General features: G+C 39.1%; 1 protein-coding gene across 2 annotated transcripts in view; it reads left to right on the plus strand.

The window, feature by feature from the left end:
• dennd4c (DENN/MADD domain containing 4C) overlaps positions 1–20,377 on the plus strand; it is a 44,052-nt gene that overhangs the window by 15,780 nt on the left and 7,895 nt on the right. Inside the window, exons 2-22 of one of the 2 annotated variants that reach the window (XM_032583042.1) lie at positions 2,321–2,631; positions 6,713–6,965; positions 7,054–7,123; positions 8,653–8,822; positions 8,911–9,152; positions 9,250–9,316; positions 11,075–11,133; positions 11,406–11,550; positions 13,160–13,335; positions 13,593–13,693; positions 14,946–15,170; positions 16,001–16,146; positions 16,303–16,341; positions 16,799–16,929; positions 17,714–17,846; positions 17,930–18,136; positions 18,221–18,349; positions 18,457–18,607; positions 19,366–19,488; positions 19,607–19,726; positions 20,184–20,309. In XM_032583042.1, coding sequence (XP_032438933.1) covers positions 2,333–2,631; positions 6,713–6,965; positions 7,054–7,123; positions 8,653–8,822; positions 8,911–9,152; positions 9,250–9,316; positions 11,075–11,133; positions 11,406–11,550; positions 13,160–13,335; positions 13,593–13,693; positions 14,946–15,170; positions 16,001–16,146; positions 16,303–16,341; positions 16,799–16,929; positions 17,714–17,846; positions 17,930–18,136; positions 18,221–18,349; positions 18,457–18,607; positions 19,366–19,488; positions 19,607–19,726; positions 20,184–20,309 — 3,112 coding nt within the window. In that variant the 5' untranslated portion in view covers positions 2,321–2,332. The remainder of the gene's footprint in view (positions 1–2,320; positions 2,632–6,712; positions 6,966–7,053; positions 7,124–8,652; positions 8,823–8,910; positions 9,153–9,249; positions 9,317–11,074; positions 11,134–11,405; positions 11,551–13,159; positions 13,336–13,592; positions 13,694–14,945; positions 15,171–16,000; positions 16,147–16,302; positions 16,342–16,798; positions 16,930–17,713; positions 17,847–17,929; positions 18,137–18,220; positions 18,350–18,456; positions 18,608–19,365; positions 19,489–19,606; positions 19,727–20,183; positions 20,310–20,377) is intronic. The other variant, XM_032583043.1, reaches the window with a different exon arrangement.

The raw sequence follows: 20,377 nt of genomic DNA on the forward strand, positions 1-20,377 counted from the left end.
TATTATCAGGTATAATTTGCACATCCATCTTCACTGAGTCCTCCGTGCATGGTGCATCAAGAGTGGGAAAATTCACATTTAGTGTGCAGAAATGCACATTTATGCCTCTAATGAGTCTCATCGATATGAAGAATTGCCGGTAACACTTACAAAAAGGAGATGTAGAAACTGTTAGAAATTAGAAACGGCTATAAATAAGTGGTCAGCAGTTTTAAATAAATGTAATGATTGGATGGGAAGTATTTAATTTTAATAAAGAGAAAGTAATAGCGGCGCTCTTTTAAGACGAACCACTTTATTGTCGTTTTCGAAAATACAACAGATTTTATTGTTTAAACTTGTTTTCATATCAACATAGACAAACAAAATTATAAATGGATGTTAATATATGCAAGGTAAATTAGCCTGTGTTGTATGTCTAATTACTGTAAATTGGGTAGCTGTTCTCCAGGCCATCAAACCTGTTTATTATCAGGTGGTCACTGGCATTTATTACCATCACCTGCTGCTTTTTCAGCTGAAGCCACAAATCTGTTTAGATGTTCATGGACTGCTTCGGATTGCTAAGTAAATATAAGTACTGTGTAATGTTTTAGTTACAGAATATGACGAACGTAGTTACTCTACACTCCTTACAGCTGGAGAAATTTCCAGTTGCTGCAGCATTTTCTGTGAAGTCTCATTAAAGGATTTTAAACAGTATTAACAATATTTTTTGTAATTTTGAAACATTAACTGTTTAAAAATATTTGTACCTTAAAGCCAGAAACTGACCCATTTTGTTATACTTTTTATATTGAATAGCTTCAGCTTTTTGTGTAAGTTGAATGGTTTCCTTCAATACTAGACCTTGATTGGATTGGATTTAATCGCTTTTCAACCCAATTAATTTTAAATAATTCCAGCCTAATTTAACTTTTAAAACACTACATTAAGTTGTCCCAATTCTCACCTGTTAGGATGAATTAGTTCAAGTATGTTTGGTTAAAATGTTCCAAAATTGACTGGCATCATGGTTTTCTCTTTCAACACTGCGACCAGTATGTACTTATAACTTGATGCCAACAATATAAATGTTATATTTCCCTGTGTGCTATGTGCCATAGAAATATGTACTCTCATATTTAAGTAACTCGTTGAAACATGCTGCTTTTCAGACGGAAACTGTGTAACTGATCCATGAGTCATGACTGCTGGGGAAGCTTTGTCTCATTGCTCATCAGTTTTAATTAAGAACAAGGAACTTCCTATAGTAGTAGTAAAATATTCACTGCGGGCTTGAGGAATGTTGCAGCTTGAAAACAAACATATTTTTGTGGTTTCCAGTTGTTCAAGCCACATTGAATAACATATTTTAGCTGCTTTACGTCCTGTGATTTAAAGTCTAAGTGAAGTTTCTTAGCATTCTTCCCAGTTCGATGACTCTTCCTTGACTCTCTGCTGCCACCAAAGCTTTAACTCTCCTGGTGTGTGGAGTGGCTCTGTGATATATAGTGACAAGAGTGTTTGTGGAGATCCAGTTTCTTTGCCACTGCTTTTGTTGTTCTGGTTTGTTTACTTTGTTGTGGTGCTAAAGTTTTAAGGGATCCTTTTATTGCCTTAGCCACAATATTTATCCTTGTGTGTTTGCATCTGTCTGAGGTTTGAGCACATTGCTTTTTAAGTTTCACGTCAGCAGCCACTTTACTGCGAATGTCTCCTTCAGAACGTAGACCAAAAGTACATTATTCTAACTATTTAAACTATTTACAATTAGACTAATAAAATAATTGACAACTTGCCGCCATTGCAGATCACCTCTCTTCGAACGACGCAACTATACCATGCAGCTTTGAGGCATCTGCAGCTATCAGAAGTTTTGTTTTTAGCACAGCGCCTCTGTACGTCGCACCACCTTCCATTCAACCCGCTGCATTTTTAATTTCTGAAGGCTTAGTTTATTGCCTGCCTTGATGGATGGCGCTATGTCTTCATTTTCCTGCAAATTGTGACCAAAATAGGATAAAATTATTATATTTTATTTGTCCTTTGCAAGCAAAATATATCTTGTATATCTTGCTGTAGTCAAGTTGCGTGCATTCGTTGTTTACAAACAAACAATCCCTCTATACCTTTGAGTCAAATATTCTAGGTGTAGGTGTATTTGGCGATGAATGGACTGCAGTGTGATACGCAAGCAGCTTTACCCAGATTAGGATGTAAAATACATTTTCAAATATTTCCTGAGATTGTAGCAGAGGAGGTTTTATTTCATTAGAAAGACAAAATATTGCTTTGTTAATTGCCCCACCCAATTCATTTTCTGATTCTCAATCCTCAGGTACGCCCAGCCATGATCGAGGACAAGGGTCACCGTGTGACCGACTACTTTGTGGTGGCGGGCCTGACTGACAAGTCCACGCCCCTGGAGCAGGACCTGTCGGAAACCAAGTCCGGCGGGCCAAAGGCGCCCATCACCGACCTGGCTGTCATTAACAGGTCCGCCGGTGAAACTGCCCCGGAGGGCTTCACCTGCATCGAGACCACCTACAGTGGCCAGCCGGCCAACCTCAACCATGGCAGCCTCAAGAGTCCAGAGCTCTTCCTGTGCTACAAAAGGGTTCGGGGGAAACCGCCGCTCATTGACATAGGGTGAGTCAGAAATGTGTTGGAAGGTTCTAGAAAGTTCATATATGTACAGTGTCAATCATAAGGATTCATACCTTGCTATCTTTTTTTTTCACATTCTCATGTTACAACCATGAATTTCATTTATTGAGATTTGACTCTTGTTCCTGCAAAGGAAACCCAGCATGGAGAAAAATTACTGGGACAGAAGCATAGACTGCAGTTGTAGACCCCTGGTTTAGATCAAAGTGTATTTGTATCAGAATGGCCCAACCAAAGTCCAGATCTAAATCCATCTGAAAATATGCAGCAAGATTTGGAAAAATTAAGCTTCACAGAGACTCTCCATCCGTCCAACTGACTCCAAAGAACAAAGGACCCAAATTGATGTGTAAACAAAATCCTGAAACACTTGAAATGTGGTTTTACAAAGTATCCGCCCTGCATCCACATAAAGTAGCATAATTTTGTGTTATTTTGTGTGAGGCCGTCACATAAAAAACACCCCAGAATACACGCAGTTTTGTTGTTGTAACATGACATTATGTGAAAAACTGCAGGGGTTCGAACACTTCGGCAATCACTATAGGGAAATGTACAGAATTCCTAAGTGTCTTTTTACAAATAAACACTAAAATTTGGAGGTTGTTTGACAGTCCATTATCTGTTCACACAACAGTGTTTGGAGTTGTTTTTTCAGTTTGAAATATCTTATTTTGTTTTTTTTCTGTTTTAGAAAAAAAATCAAAGTGAGTCATGAGTTTTATATTGTGGGGGAAGATTGGCAATGAAACATAGATCACATTCAGAAGAGCAGTTTTTTTTTCAGCTGCAGGTGAAAGTGTTGTGATTAGATTAATATTTCCTTCCGATTTCATCAAAGGTTTTTCTTTCGCAGCCACACCTCCATCTCCCTATTCATCGGCCTTTTTAAAGGGGACTTTATGTTCAACCTCATCACCTGAGTAAATATAGATTTCCTCTTACAAAGGAGAAAACATTTATTCTACCTTTTCAATCATAAATACCGTATCAATCTCAGCATCTTACTGGTGTGAATGAACGGTACATGTATGTCAATGGGCTTCATTCAGAACGACAATACAGCAGCCTGAGGGAGGCATCCAAGTTCTCCACACCTTAGGTTTTGTTTGTCCCACTAACAAAAACTAGAGTTTCCAGTTTTGAGAAGTGTCATGGTGTTCAGTCATTCTGACATTTCCGACTTCTTGTGACTGATTTAATAAAGGTGATTTTTCTTTTTTTTTTTTTCAGTGGAAAACTTTTTCAGGAAGTAGAGTAGTCTACCACACTGTAGTTACCATACTGTGGTTTCCCTGCCTTTTCCAGGGAAACCCGGAGGGTGTCAACAATTTTTTGTCTGTCTTTGCTTTTCAGTAACTTCCCAAATTAAGCAACTGCATAGCTATTTTGTTGTTTTTAAATAACACTGCAGGTGAAAGCAGCAGTTTTGGTTGCAAATATAACATTTTAAACCCTGTTCACTCATGGAATATCACTGAGCTTACAACTGAGTGCATAAATAAAACAGTCTAACCAAAATATCACTTAAAGGAAGTGTAGATACTTGTGTTCAGTGGTAGCCACTCTCATCAAAGCCATATTTTAGGGATTATCTGGAAATGTTAGTGTGCTTTGCAGCTTTTGGGATATAAAATAAAACAATGTCGACTCTCAAGGAATGTGAATTAACTGAATTTAAGCTTGTTTTAAAAATTATTTAAATTTTAGGCCTGAAGAAAAAATCTCACTGATTTATTATTTATGTGTTTTAAGCCACTTTCAGTTTGTAAGCTTTGTGAATTGCCAGTGGTGGGCACCGCTAACTAAACGTTATTTGAGCACTAATCATAAACATTAGTTCCACTAACACAGTCCGTACACCAACAAGGTATTTAGTGGAAGCTAATGCTAAAGCCCTTAATTTAGGAGAAGCTAAGTGTGCGAAATCTTTTCAAAGTTAGCAAAAATACTAACGTGCTAAATGAAAAATTAGCTCTGCTATTAGCAGATCAGGGTAAATGTGTTCACCACTGTGAAATACAAATTTTTGCTCTTGAACCTTGAGTTGTAATTGCAACTAGAACTCTGTGGTCTGAGTAACAATTGTCTGTTTTGTTGAGATCCCTAAAGTGTGTGAGTTTTATGGGGCTGGATTTTACTCTACATATGTTGTAAAATATAAGCACTGTAACAGAATTATTGGTTAGTTTATGTTGTTTAAAAAAGCATCTTTAAGTTTATTTACTTGCAACCGAACGTTGCCCTTTATGTTTATTTCAAATGTGCTACGACAGACACTTGACAGTTAAGAAGGTGTTTGCAATCTCATTTCTCTCAGTTGAATTAACTGAGGGATGAATTTGCCTAATCTCTGAAACTGCAGTAGTGATAGTTTGCACTTCTTTTTGGAAACAATAACTTTTTTTCTCTGAACATTTTAAATTTAAAAGAATAACAAACTACAGTGTAATTTGTGGCCCTCTCAGTGGTACCAGACATAATTCACTCAAACAGTAAGGTTTTGTACCTCAAAGAGAAAATGCTGGGCAGAGAAAAATGGGAGGAAAATTTGAGTACTCAGGGGGAGGAAGCAGCATATAGTCAAAAACTAATTCTTTTCATTGCTTTAATTTACGTTTTATAGACTTTATAGTTGACAATTGTCAAACCGTCTAGTTCTTCCTTAAAAGAGTTGGTTTAAATTTTGCAGACGGTGAATCATTTATTCCTCCGTCTGCTACCTCTGCTTTGAGGGAAGCGTTCCCAGCCCCGGGGCTCTGGAGCATCCCGTTCTGCCGTGCCCATTAGAAGCACATTTTTGTTGCCTAAATGAGAATTTGTTGGCAACTGTTCCTTCCTGGCCTCTTTAGGTTTGTCCTGCACTCTTTTCAGGATGAATGGGGTATTTCAGTACCTTTATATCTGCCAAGGCTGGCTTTCATGCCGGCTTACGATGACAAAAAAAGTGTGTTTTAGTCTTGGTGTAAGAGGGATGCTGTAGGATCTTTTGGCCTCCCACATGGCATTGTCCAGATGGAAAGCATGCTGCTATAGAAGCCCTCTAGTCATGTAAAATATCTAACACAGTGGGGCTCTGGTTGCTTTGTTGACTGCATGTAAGATGGATTAACGCAATGAGATGCACAATATTTGGGCTGGAGGTGTTAAAGTTTTTGTTTTGTTATGAGCAGGATGTAAGGATCTATTAACTGTCCCGCTTGAATGAGTCAGTGGAAAAATGTCTTGAATCACGGAGTCAGGAAAAGCTAATTTACTGACAAAGAGATTTAATATGCTGACCAGAACACTTGTCACCTGAAACTGAAATACTCTTCCGTGTTGAAAACTGCTCATTTTCTTGGCTATTTTTGTTCAACTTTCAGTTGAAGAAAATTCGGCATCTGTTGAAGGATTCATAGCTGTCGATTTTTGCTTATCGACTGTTATCTATACTTGCTTATCAAGTATCTAGACGTTTATTTTCAGGCTCTCATTTTGACTGTTTACGCAGCAGCTCACATATTCCACCAGGAAATTATATGTTTTCTGTACCCACAATGCATAGATATGCTATGTTGTCAGACATTTTCTAACATTGATGGTGTAAATATGATTGAATGTAGTGCTTTAGCATTAGCGTCAACTAAATACCATGATAATATGGTGGTTTAGTGTTATTGGGACTAATATTTATGATTAGTGCTTTATGGTTGGCGCCGTTTTAATCAGTGGCGGTTCCTACCGCTGATTTGAATAGGTTACATTACTATATCCTTTTGAGCTTCAACTCCTGACATGGAGCATCCTGGATTTGGGAATTTTGCAGCTTTTTGCAAGTCTTGGAGTAAGGAAAGCAGTGATAGCTGAACTAATTACATTAATTGGCACGTAAAGATGCTAAATATCAAGTTTAGTCTATTTTTCTTATTTTTTTACTTACTTAGTTTTGCACACACTGTGTGAAATTGCCTCTGCTTTTTATAAAAACCACAATACCTGTTTGTCAGTGGTGTGGTGGTCAGCACTGTTTACTGCCTGTTCCTCTTACTCACAAGCATCTTTCTGATTTTGATTACTACAGAGTGCTGTATGAAGGCAAGGACCGTCTGATCCAGGGCTGCGAGGTCATCCAGGCCACGCCGTACGGACGCTGCGCCAACGTCAACAACAGCTCCGCCAACTCGCAGCGCATCTTCGTCACTTTGCGCCGAGCCCCTCCGGTCCAGCCTCAGAATTCCCTGGCAGTGACGGACATCTGCGTGATCATCACCAGCAAGGGCGAGACACCGCCACACACCTTCTGCAAAGTGGACAGGAACCTGAACTGTGGCATGGTGGGTCACAAACCTTCTCCTGAGCCAACCGTTGCTAATAAAGTCTCAAATGAATTGATGGAGGAAACTCTGTTTTAAATTCTTTCAGTGGGGTTCCAATGTGTTCCTGTGTTACAAGAAATCGGTATCGGCGTCCAACTCTATAAGTTACAAAGCAGGTGAGTAATTGTGATTTCTCAAATTTAGTTTGAGCCAATATGCCTGCAGGAGTTAGTGCCTTGTAGTGATCATAAGGTTGCTTTGGAGTTCGGTAAAGTGTGACATTTGTAATTATTCAAACCTGGAAAAATTCTTATTAAACTAACTCTCAATAGATGTTCCCACAGAAGGCAAATGCAGCCCATATTCTCCTTTTTTCACAGCAGCAATTCTGACCTTTTCACCTCAAGAAAATCAGATTTGTGCCGCCAAGTGTCTCAAGTCTCAACGGTCTTGTTGCATTTAACCTGACTTTTTCAGCATTGACATGAGACATGCATCAGAATTCAGCACCAGAATAAGCCAGACGCAGTGAATTCGGATGCAAACGATGGCTGAGGATTATAGTCTGTGTCAGTGAAGCTCCTCACATCATAATCCTACCCTCCTGGATTTGACTCAATGCATCACAAAATGTTGTTGCTATTAGCTGCGATTCTTTTTATTAGCTTTCTTTGTCTTATGATCTTTACGACATTATTGGCACTCACTGCTCTACTTCAGAATTGATCCACAGTCTGCGGCGACTATTATTACATCCGCAAACTGTGCTTCTGTGTGACGTCTACGTTCTTCTTCTGTCCATGCAGGTCACTTTGGGGTGTTAAGCCGTTCACAAAGAAGTCTGATTAAAAGTACCAACTATTGTACAAAAAATAAGCGCATTTCAGCAAAAAATTGAAAGCGAGATCTTGCTGTGTGAATGTATCCTTAAACACCTAATTTTGGGGAATTTAATAAAAAATAAACAAAATAAAGAAAACAATCTCAAAGAAAACAATATATTTTTTCAAAAATAAATTTGTTGTAATACATCCTACTTTTTGCAATGCACATACATTTGGTGATTAAATAAATGTGGTTTAGTGTTAAAGGGAGCAGCTTTTTCTGTTGTATTAAACCGCCCTGATGTTTTTGTGTCAAAGCTCCAGCGAGCAGCACTTTCACTGTTTATCTCTCACAACTCCTCATTACAGCTCGCACTGTTGTTTTCACCCTCGTGACATTTTCACTGACTGAACGCTTCCTGAACAACTTGCCCTTTGGAACGTTATATTGTGCGACACACGTATAAAAGAACGTTGACACAAAGACACCCGTGCAGCCCGGCTTTATCTTTCTGTGCCGGCTGTCTTCCTGTGAAGGAGCTGTTTATTCTACTCAAGACAACTGCACTTCCCTCCACGCCCTTAATCTCAGTGCCTGCAGGTCTGTCTGCGTGTTTGCATGCTAGCACAGGAAGGTTTGTGTCTTGTCATAATGGCATCTCACCCAGCACTGAAGTTGAAGTCAATAGTCATTTCCTGAAATCAATCCAGAATAGTTGTTTTGATGACTCACAGTAAAGACATTTGAGCGTTAAGATGTTGTTTTCTCTTTTCTTGAAGTACTTTTGGATCTTGTAAGGGAATGAGGAACCCTGTCCAATGCTGTTCTACTTCATGATGTTATTGCATCATAGGATTGCAAGTATTTTTTTCTTTTGCAGGTTTAATCTTTCGTTACCCTGAAGAGGACTATGAATCTTTTCCTCTGTCGGAGTCTGTACCTCTTTTCTGTTTGCCAATGGGTTCCAAGATCGAATGCTGGGCGCCGAACACCCGCGACCCTCTGCCGGTCTTCTCTACGTTTGTCCTAACCATCTCTTCTGGTGAAAAGGTGGTGCAGATTAACACGCAGAAATGAAGAATGCCAAAAGAGAAAATCCCCACATTTTGTTGATAATTTGTCCCTTCTGCTGTGGCAGGTTTACGGATCAGCCATCCAGTTCTACGAACCGTACTCTGTTGATCTTCTGAGCGAGAAGCAGAATATCCAGCTGGGTCTGCTCACCGCTGTAGAGAAGAAGATGATCCCCAACCGCTCCGTAAACACCAACAAATGCATCTGTCTGCTGTCCCGCTGGCCCTTCTTCGAATCGTTCCGCAAGTTCCTGATGTTTATCTACAAGCTCTCGGTCTCAGGCCCACATCCACTGCCCATTGAAAAGTAGGAGTCCTGTTGGTCGTTATTTAGGCGTCGTTAGTCACATCAAAGCAGAGTTATTTATTTATTTTTTTTATCGTCTCCATGTTTTCCTCCATAGGCACATCTCGCACTTCATGCACAATGTGTCATTTCCTTCCCCTCAAAGGCCCAGAATCCTTGTCCAGGTGAGACACTTCCTTGCATTGATTTCAATCATAAACAAGTCATCAAAGAATAACTGAAAAAGAAACAAGGTTGCCCTTTAAAAGCCAAAGCTGTTGACCTTCAGACACGTTTTCTTACCTGGATCACAAAGTTTAAGAATGAAATCCAGAGGAGTATTTGCCCCTTTCCACTTCTACCTGAGGTTATATTTGTGGAGCTCTTCAGCAGAGAGGCACTGGAAATTCAAATCAGACTGATGTGCCTATCCTGATTTCCTCTCCTTCAGAACAGATGTTTTACTATTTTCTGAATAAATGGAAAATATAACTGTCCTAAAATGTCATGCTCAAACAAAACTCTTATTTCTCAAGAACAAAGTTACTGACCCATCTCTCTCTATGGACCGGTGAAAGTCCTCCAGCTTATAGGAAAAGAAAATAATAAAAAGAATTACAACAGTACATGGATTACAGCTAACCCTTTATTATTATTTTTGCACACCTGAAATCTAATCTGTTAAAATTGGTGTTTTGCTTGCAAGACAACACACATTTAGTCTGTATGTCTACAAACTAAATATGTGATTATGTTCAAGACTAAATCAGCTGTGTTCAACTTAATCTTTGAGAAAATCTCTGATTTACTTTTACTGTGATTCTTTTCAGTGGCCTAGAGCTACTATCTTGCACCTTTTGGAAGCATGTTCAGCAGTGATGCAACTAAAAGTTTCAGGATAGTAGCTGAACTGGACAGGGGCAGCCCTGCTTTAGACTGTTAAATCATCCATTCATTACTTTGAGTGATCTTTCTGCTGAAAATGTTCAACAATTATTTATATTAGAACCTGAGGAGATGTCACACTGTGTGAGTGAGAGCAGTGTGTCACACAGCTCTGCAGTAAACATGATTTAAAACCAAAAACATGACTGCAGAAGTGATGCAGCAAAAATACATTTAGCTTCTGCAGCAAGATAACTGCATAATGAGTCCATCTCTATTTAGCATGTTGCATGGTAGATTGGTTTGGACTCTTCAAGAGCAGGAAGTGGACCAACTTTACTGTAATTCATTACACTTCCTGTTATCTGAAGCTAAAAGTATCAGCTCTTATTAATAGCAGACGTACCCCTGCAGCAGCTTCCTGTCTAACTGCTTCAGTAACTTCAGTAATTTAATTTAAACATGTCATTAATGGTAAAAATGGCTGACTGTGAACGTTCTTCCTCCAGTAACTACGTCCACACTGAAGAGGGTTGTCAGTGTGACCTGATGTATGGAATGTTGACAGATTAGGGAATAAAATCTAATTGTTAGTTTTTGATTGAAGTATTGAAAAAACATTCAATTCTAGTCACCACACAGTTTCTTTTTTCCCCACCACTGAATCTTTAGAAAAACCTGTTCTTATCTATTTGATTTACACATTTTTGACTCACTTATTTTCATTTTCAGCAATGTTATTATTGTAGTGATTTTCTTTTGTTATGTGTTGCAATATGTTGTTTTCAAAGCTGAACAAATCGTATTCCTACAAATGGAATACTTTCTGTTTTCAAATGAAATGTATATCAATAATATTAATTTCTTTGATCCCAAATGCAAAGACGAGTTTTTTTTTAGTTTTTCTATTGTGGCACTAGTGGCCTTTGTTGCTTTCAGACAGGAAATGGCCTCCGTATATGGGGTGCCAACTCTACCTCCACGCCACCTGTGCTACACAAATGCGATTTTGACGTTATTTCTATACTTTTCTAATACTGACATTTTCTCTTTTGCAGCTCTCAGCACATGACACTTTGATACTGTCTCAGCCCGTGTGTACTCCCTTACCCCTCAGGTACGACACATGTATGCACTCACAGAAAAACTGGCAGGAGAAAAGCATAAGACCAGTATTACCAGTGAAGGGACTCTTGCGGTGGACAGCACAGCAGGATTCTTGGATTGATGAATTTAATTTACAGTAGAGTAAAAATCCAAAATGTTCATTCAGTTGCAGGCTGTATGTCAGACTAAATGTATGATTATTGCCTGCACCTTTCCATATTTTACATCCTTTTCTGTTTATTTTGTTTTTCTTTTCTCGGCCTCTCTTTTTTTCTCCATTAGTGGGGCAGATTACGGCACTCTGCTGATGAATCTGGGTGCAGAAAACTGCGCCACGCTGCTGCACTTTGTCCTGCTGGAGAGCAAGATTCTGCTGCACTCGCTGAGGCCCGCCGTGCTCACCGGAGTGGCTGAGGCTGTGGTAGCTGTGAGTACTCTGCCATATTGTTTATTTATTTTTATTTATTTTTTTTATAAAAGATCAAGAGGAAAAAATTAGAAATTTAGCTCAAGAAAATTTAAGTGTAAAACTAAACTGATGTGTCTGACATGTTGTTGATGCATCAGTTTGCTTGAATTGAACTACATGAGTTATGCTCATCTTGTTTCCACTTTAAGCATCGACATGACTATTTTATAGTGCTACTGTATATTCGTCATGGTTAAAAGAAATGTGCTCTGTTTTTAGCTTTTATAATTAAGAGAAAAAAATATGATTAATTACAATATGACAACATCTTAACCTTCCTAATGTAGGTTAAAGCGTATTAAAAATGTCACGTTTGTGTTTCGCGAAACAGTAGACAAGATAACACTTTAAAGTGTTCAAGTTAAATTATGTTAGTAACCGTTACATATTGATGGCGTACTAGTAAAAATGTTTTTAACATTAGGGTAAACAGAGTAGTGATGTCAAAGTAAAGGAGTGATTCCTACATTCACAAAAAAGGAAGAACTTAACAAAGAACACATTCTATTGGGTAAAATGGTCACAAGATTAGTATATCATAACTTCAGAGACCAGTTTTTATCAACAGATGTGTTTTCTAGTTTTATTTGGGTAATTTTGAACCTCAATATTGTTTTAAGGAGCATAACAACACATTTTGTTTTCAAAAAATAAGTGGAAAAAACATTTTTTTAATAGCTGCTGCTCAAATTCAAGAATATTCTGGATCTCTAGTAGGGATTGCTCATTATAAGAAAAATCTCCTGCTCTGAAGTTATTGTTCAATATTAAAGTTACAATACCAGCTGCAATTAAATCACTTTTAGCTCACTTTCCTCCTGCTTTCCATCATCACCATGGCAGCACCACTCGCTGTTAGCTTTAGCATCCTGCCAGTTACATTTAATGGTTTATACTGAACATACGGTTTTGCTGTTTCCAGCATTTTTAAGAGAAGGGAATATGTAATTTGAGCTGATATCCTTGTAAAAAATCACATGTAGCCTTTTGTTGCTTTTTCTTTCAAATAATTCTGATTTTTCACAAGCAAGTTAAACATTGAACATGTTTGTCTGCATTTGTGAAAGTGTTTTAGCTTCCACACAAGTTGACCTCATTGCATGTTTTTCACATAAAAAAAATAGTACTTAGATAGAGGTGCTATTTAAACTGTGACTTATTCGAATGTTAGACTGCAATCATTTTTTTAAGCTAATCGATTTAATTCTTGTCCATTTTAACAGTAATACAGCTAATTTAACAATAAAATGACATGTTGATGTTCAGGTAGCAGTTTAGCTCTTTGACCTTTATCCTGTTAGTTGTTTTTCCCCCCCATCTAGTTCCAGGACAGGACGGTGTGTCGTCACATAAAACACTCACTACTGTCACAATCTCCAAAAACCCACCTGTTGCTTTAAACCAGTTTCATCAAAGCAAACCTAAAAAAATATCGCTGCTAAAAGAAGATGCTGATCCAGTTGTGTTTGGAAATCAGTGATGTTACAAAATTTACACTCTACCATAGTGTTTAAAAACACATTTCAAAGCTGTCTGATTTCATAAATCCTGTGTTTTATCTCTTTAGATGATCTTCCCCTTCCAGTGGCAGTGCCCCTACATCCCGCTGTGCCCCCTGTCTCTGGCAGGCGTCCTCAACGCGCCATGTCCTTTCATTGTGGGCGTCGACTCGCGCTACTTTGACCTGTACGACCCCCCGCCAGATGTTGTCTGTGTGGACCTGGACACCAACACCATCTATCTGTATGTGGAGCTCTGATTGTTTTATTTGCAGGAGGCTGCAGCAACGAGTTTAGCCACTTTGATTCCTTTGGAACAATTTCAATTTTCTTTAAAAATAAAAAAAAGAAAAATCTTCTTATGCAACTTGCTCTTGTTTTTAGCTCATATTTAATTGTTTTGTTGCTGTATAAAAAATCAAAGGGAGAGCACCGTTCAGATGTTCGTTGAGCTTTTCTCTTACTTCTAGCTGGCTGACTCTGTGGTATTTAATGTCACAGGTCGGATGAAAAGAAACACAGCAACTGGAAGTACCTCCCAAAGAAGCCCTGCAAGAGTCTGATCAACTCGCTGAGCAACTTGCACCACCAGCTGGTCACAGGTACAAATGACATCCCAGCACCTATCATTTACCAACTGGTCAAAGACAAAAAGAAACTTTTGAAAACTTGATAACTTTTGTTGTATTTTAAGACAACGGTGTCCAAGAAATATAGCAATAAATAAATGCTGTTGCTCATGGCAGCATGTTAGAGTAGCTCTGTTATTCTAAATTTGTTCTGTAAACTTTTATATATTTAGGTGATTTTGGACAATTATTTCCTCTGGTTTTGAATTCTTAGCAGCTGGAAAGATTCCTGCTTTCTTTTTTTCCCTCTTTCAAATACTTATTATAGTTAACCATGCCAACAATGTATTGTTTTTACATATGGAATCAACTTTACTATGCAATATTATCCCTGCCTCTCAGATAACGAGCTGTTGCCATGTCGTGACAGTGATGAGACTATCATAAAGCAGTTGTCTTCAGTCAGAGGCCTCTTTATATTTTTTGCTAGAGTGACTGCTACACCTGAACACAGTATCACCATTTCTGTGAAGATACTTGGATAATTAAATTAGAAGAACATTTAATTTCTCCATTGTTGAATTCAATGATTTTCAATTACAGTATTTAACGTTATGTTAATGTTTTTGTTGTGCTAGATCAGTAAACATTTTTATTTAATCAATGGAAACGGCCACTAAATTTACAAAATAAACAACATGAGAACAGAAGAGATTGTAGAAGTTGAAAACATGACACAGATGTCAAACTTAACCTGCTTATCCTCTGGAGGTCTGTCAGTTAGTTTAACCTGGATAATAACACGGCCCTTATTGTGCAACTTAACAACATCTGCTTCTAAGTTCATATCAAAGGTTAAAACAGAATAAATGTATGTTCATAGTTCATAATGTTAACATCCCGAGCCAAATTCACATCCTATTGTGAATTCATTCTAATCCATTAATCATATTTACTACACAGAGTTTAATTAACTATGATATAGTACCATGTGTAGCTTATCATATTTATTTATCTGCCACCGCAAAACAACCTGCACTTTACCAATTGGTTTTCATCTCCCCTGATTACGTTTCTCTCATAAATGAGGACATTATTCTCCTCTTCTTGATAAAGCTGTTCATTTACATTTTTCACTGCTTCAGTTGTTGGAAAACAGAATTACAGTGAAATTTTAGTTGTATTCATATGTTTTTTTTTATAGCAACCATAAAGAGGCCAAGTAAAGCTATTGAATCAAAGCGAGTAAAAGTGTTGCATCATCTGATTCTTTCTGGGTTTTCAGTGGCAGTTCGCCAAACTCCACACGAGGACTCGGCTTTGGACCTGACCCCCATCGACGCGGACTTCACGTGGCACAAGAAGAAGATGTCCCTGGAGATGGAGATCCAGGAAGCCTTCCTGCGGTTCATGGCCTCCATCCTGAAGGGCTACCGCTCCTACCTCAAACCCATCACCCAGGCGCCCTCTGAGAAGGCCACGGCCGCGGACTCCCTTTACGACCTGCAAGGTAAGCAGAGGGCCTTCAGCAGCCGGCCCCATCAGGTGTCATAAGAGTTTATTAATCGACGTTGCTGGGAAAATGGTTCCCAGTTGGTTCTCTCTTCCCGAACCACTAATCGATCAAAGGACAGAATCCTCTTTTGTCTGCTTCAGGGCTGCCATTTAATGATTAATTTAGAAACTGATTATGCGATAACTCTTTATTTGAAGGGGTGTTCATATGACTGATATGACACTGTCATAAATCTGACATACCATCTGTCATGACCATGAAGGAGTCTTTATGAATGTTTATGACTGTTGTCAAGAAGTGACATTTGGTAAATAACGAAACTCTTAATGCAAAGTTGTATTAATAGTCCATTAAAAGTGCCAACTTTGCATTATTTGGTAAATTTATACAGTTTAATGCCAAATTTGTACTTTTAATGGACTTTTAATGCAACTTTTAAACCAACTTTGCCTTAAAGGTGCCATTATTTACCGGATGGCACTTGATGACCACAGCCATAAACATTCAGAAAGACTCCTTCATGTTCATTACAGGTGTTATGTCATATTTGTGACAGCGTCATATCAGTCTTATGCTGACTATGATGTTCTTCAAGCACATTTTTTTGACTCTGTATACTCCACTTAACGATTATTCGGTTACTAAATTAATTGACAATTATCTCAATAATCAATTAATCATGATTAACCAATTTAATTGTTTCAGTCTCTTCAAATATGCTCCCCTTTATTTGTTTGCTGATGTTTGCTCAACATTTCAGTGAAGTTGTTTTGTATTTCAGAACAAAACGCAATCATGAAACCAGCTCCTGTGTCTCCCTGCAGGTTTCCTAAAAAGCAGAGACCGCGCCCATCAGAAGTTTTACTCCCAGCTCACAAAGACCCAGATATTCATCCGTTTTATCGAGGAATGCACCTTCGTCAGCGACAAAGACACCGGCCTGGCCTTTTTCGATGACTGTGTGGAGAAGGTAACAACCAGCTGCTGGTATTTCCCTTTCCTTCCAGGAGGCCTTTGTTTGACGTCGCTTTATTGGCAAAATAACACTGGGACGCTTGGGGAAGGGGCGAGATCGAGCTTCCTCTGATTCATTCTTTTGCCTTTGTTATTTTTCCTCTTCTTGCAGCTTTTTCCCTTTGATAAAATCAACGACAAGAGTACCAAGGTAATGTTTAATCACACTTTCGGCAGCCGGTTTTCTTTTTTGAAGACTGGTTTGACATAAAATCAGACAAGCATGCTACATTTTCCTCTTCAGTGAATGTGTACAATAAGGGGCTTGGACTTGATTTTCTCTTCATCCTTTAATCCTCACTACAATCAAACATGCACATTTTAGTGATTGCAAAAGCCTTTTGTACGACAATACTGCGCAGAAAGTTTTGTTGTGCTAATAATTCGGTATCTTCTATGAAAAAATGGATTAGAAATTACTTAGATGGCAGCTAAAGTCCAAATGTGGACTTTAGAAAGTTCATGATTACTTCAAACGGATAATATCTGGGTCATTGAAAAGCATTGAAAGCAAAATATTAAAAAAAAGTGTCTGCAGATCTTTCTGATATTTAAGGACTGAACGTTCAGAGTTCTTGGTTCTGATCTGCTTGTTGTTTGGGCTGCAGGTTGAAGGAGATTCATCTGAGGACACCAAACTGCTGGAGCTGGATGAGTCTCAGAAGAGCGAGCACACGGTTTTCGTAATGCCTCCAGAGCCTCTGGCCGACAACGGATCTGAACCCGCCCCTCAATACACGTAAGCTTTACAGTCTAGCATTACTAAAACCAAAGTTTAAGACCAAAATGTTGACATGAACTAATCGATTGGTTTCTGTCAAAGTAAAGACTGACTCCATTTTTGCAAAAAGATATTTTCCCCAGCGAGTCTTTTCAGAATTTCCTTTCCTTTCTGACTGACGGTGTGCAGCAGCAGGTGGGGGAGGGGGATCGCTACTCTATATTGCATACAACAAGAGAACACTTCAGTCACTCTATCACTTGTAGGAACAGTATGACGGAAAATCTTATTCAGTCCCTCCAGTGTTTTGTGGGAAATCAACAGATACCTACATGTTTTTGCGCTAATGCATAAATGTGAGTTTATTGATAAGATAGTCTAAAAGTTTGGGTTTGAGTGACTGACGCCCCCTGCTGGTGGCAGTATTTCTTACTTTTACTTCTGCAAGTTGGTTAATATGACGAGAAACACAAAATCAAGCAACTTAAGTTCTTTAGAGAATAAAAATGTTTGTGTGTCCGATCTGCCTGCTGGTTATATTTCCTAATCTCTTTTTCTTTTTCCTATCTTTAGATTTTGGACGGGATTTTAATGAGGGGAAAAAATATTGCAAAATTCCATGCAAATATTCCTAAAGTGGCACCACAGAATTATGGATTTGATAGAAAAAACAATCACTGAATTCTGCTTAGTGACTTTAAAAAATGTAACTTTTGAAGTTTGAAACCAGCCCACGCCAGACTTTACTTCAAGAGGCTTTTCTCCCCTCCTCCCTTGTGACTTTAATGTTCTTATTTTCCAGATATAAAGGTTTCCCCAGACTGCAGCTGAGTCTGTTTGACCGGCCCAGAGAGTTGCGTCCTGCGCTGAGCACCAGAGCAGCGGGGGCCAGTCTGTCCAGCAGCCCTGCACTGCTGGCTAAGAGAACCAAGCAGGTACATGCACAGCAGACACTAAAGTGCTTTTACCACTTCTAGGCTGCTGAAACTCAGAATGCCTTTTTATCCCTATTTAACAGGAGATTAAGCTGGCCTACAAGCTGGCGAAGCGTTTCTACTCCAACCCGCCGCAGTGGGCGCGCTGCCTGTTCAGCCACTGCTACAGCATGTGGTTCATCTGCCTGCCTGCAGGTGTGCGACTGGCCAAGTCCAAGAGCCGAGCCATGCAGCAGGCCTACAACGTGCTGCTGAAGATGAGGGCCACTGAGGTGGAGATTCTGGACGAGGTAACTGATCCGTTCTCATGTTTTTTGATAGTAAAAATTAGATAGATATTTTAGATGTAGATACTTTTTGTGTTTGTGTGTTAGGTGTGCTACAGAGTGGTGATGCAGCTCTGCGGTGTGTGGGGTCTCCCTGTTATGGCTGTGCGAGTCCTGGTAGAGATGAAAAAAGCCGGAGTTCATCCGAACGCCATCACATACGGATACTATAACAAGGTTTTATTTCTGAAGAACACTTCATATGTTTTGCAAATCTCTCCTTGTTTTGCTGAACCATTCATACATCAAGACAAATGAAAACATCCTCGTCTCTCCGTCCTCAGGCCGTCCTGGAAAGCCCCTGGCCGAGTCGAAACCGCAGCGGCCTCTTCATGTGGACCAAGCTGCGTAACATCGTTCGTGGAGTGGCCCAGTTCAAGCAAATCCAAAATCACACATCGTCCAAGAAGAAGACGCCCACGATAACGACCACAGGTGAGAAACAATCGTCTCTCATCCAGCCTGTCTGCACTCAAAGTTCCCACAGTGTAGAAAAGTATGGCAGTCAGTGATGCACCGATTGCAGTATTCTTACCGATCACCGATCTTTAAAGGCGCAATTTTAAATTAGTTTTTTCACCTGAACCATTAGGTGTAATCCTAATTTAATCTGCTTCTATCATTTTTCAGGCCTGGGAATACATAGTAAAATAAAATTGAATATGGATTATAGTTTGATTTTTCAGATTTTTTCTTTCCGTTTTTTTCATTGTTCTAAATGTCAAAAGTCTAAACTTTCATGAATGCAATTGTTTGCACTTGGATTTATCAATTTGGAGATGCATTAACTTTCATTTGCCAAATCACACCTGGATTAACTATAAACATTTTGTGTTTATGTTTAATTGGTTCTCATGCTTCCTGAGTGAACACTCATTAAAAAAAGTGATAATTTTGCTGCCTGTTTCTCATCTAGAAAACTAAATTGAAGTCTGCCTTTTGCTCTTAAGCTAAACAAGCACTACATCTGCTATTTTAGAAGTCTTTGGAGAAATGAAGGTGATCTAAGTTAGTTTGGATGCAGTAAAAGCATGTTTTTCATCATTGTGGGACATGCAGATAATAAGATCAGGAAGTAAAGTTCATACTCAAGCAGACACAAATATTCGACAGAATGCTTGGAGGAAGAGGGGAATCTAGAAATTTGAGTCTGGAAAAGTGACATTTTTGGTATCCTATTTTGTGTCCTCCAGCTGCACCAGGAGAAGAGTCCGGAGCCACAGATGCTGATAATCTGAGCCACGGAAGCGCTCACAGCTCCAATGAAGTGAACGGCGAGGAGCACAACGAGGACACAGCAGACGGCTGCAACACAGGTACAGTGTCACCTAAATGAAGGTCTTGAGCTCTGAAACCTGAAGCAAATTAGAAAAACCTGTCCAACCCCTAAATGCGTAAAAAACATGAAAATACTAGCCTGGTGTTTTGTAACAGGAAGACAGTCTGACCAAGGATACGGTTCTAAGGATGAGCTGCACCAGGAGCTGGCAGAGCCTTCACCTACAGAAGAGCATTCAGCCGGCCAGAGAAACTCTGATGAAAAGACCCTTAATGGTAAAACAAGCTGCTTTTCTCAGCCTGAATTAACTTTGATGTTCAAGTATGAATTAAGTATGGAAAGAGAACATGGAGTACATATTTATTTTTCCAGAGTCTTTAAACAGGAGTTTGTTCTTCTCCCTGCCTCACCTTTAATACAAAAGATCCACACAGTTTCCCAGTTACTGTTTTGCCACATGTAGCATTGATTTTAGACACACATTCATATGTGTGTCTTGTAAAATTAACATGTTTCCACCAAAACTAACTCCTGTTGATTCGGGGAGTGGCCATATTGAAACGCGGAATCCACCTTACAAGCTGTAACTGGGTGTAGTTGCTTTTGCTCCCAGTTTTCCATTTAGGAATCTAACTTTGGAGTTGATTTTCTCTGACTGGGATGCCAGAATTTCTCAGTTCCGACTTCAACTGGAGCGCAGCATTACCCCTCAGTGTTTGTTTTTGCCTCCAGGTGGCGACATTGCAGGCTCAGTGGACAGCGCAGTGGCAGAGCCCCTTAGTCCTGTTGATGTCCCTTCACCCGTCCCCAGCATTGTTAGGCTCTCCACTGGAAGCTTTGATGGTGGCAGGGAAACCAGTAAGTCAGTTTTACAAACTGTTTCAACCTTTGAAGCCATAAAGTTATTTTAATTATCACAATTTTAA

The sequence above is a fragment of the Xiphophorus hellerii genome, chromosome 14 (assembly GCF_003331165.1).
Source record: "Xiphophorus hellerii strain 12219 chromosome 14, Xiphophorus_hellerii-4.1, whole genome shotgun sequence".
NCBI classification, from domain to species: domain Eukaryota; kingdom Metazoa; phylum Chordata; class Actinopteri; order Cyprinodontiformes; family Poeciliidae; genus Xiphophorus; species Xiphophorus hellerii.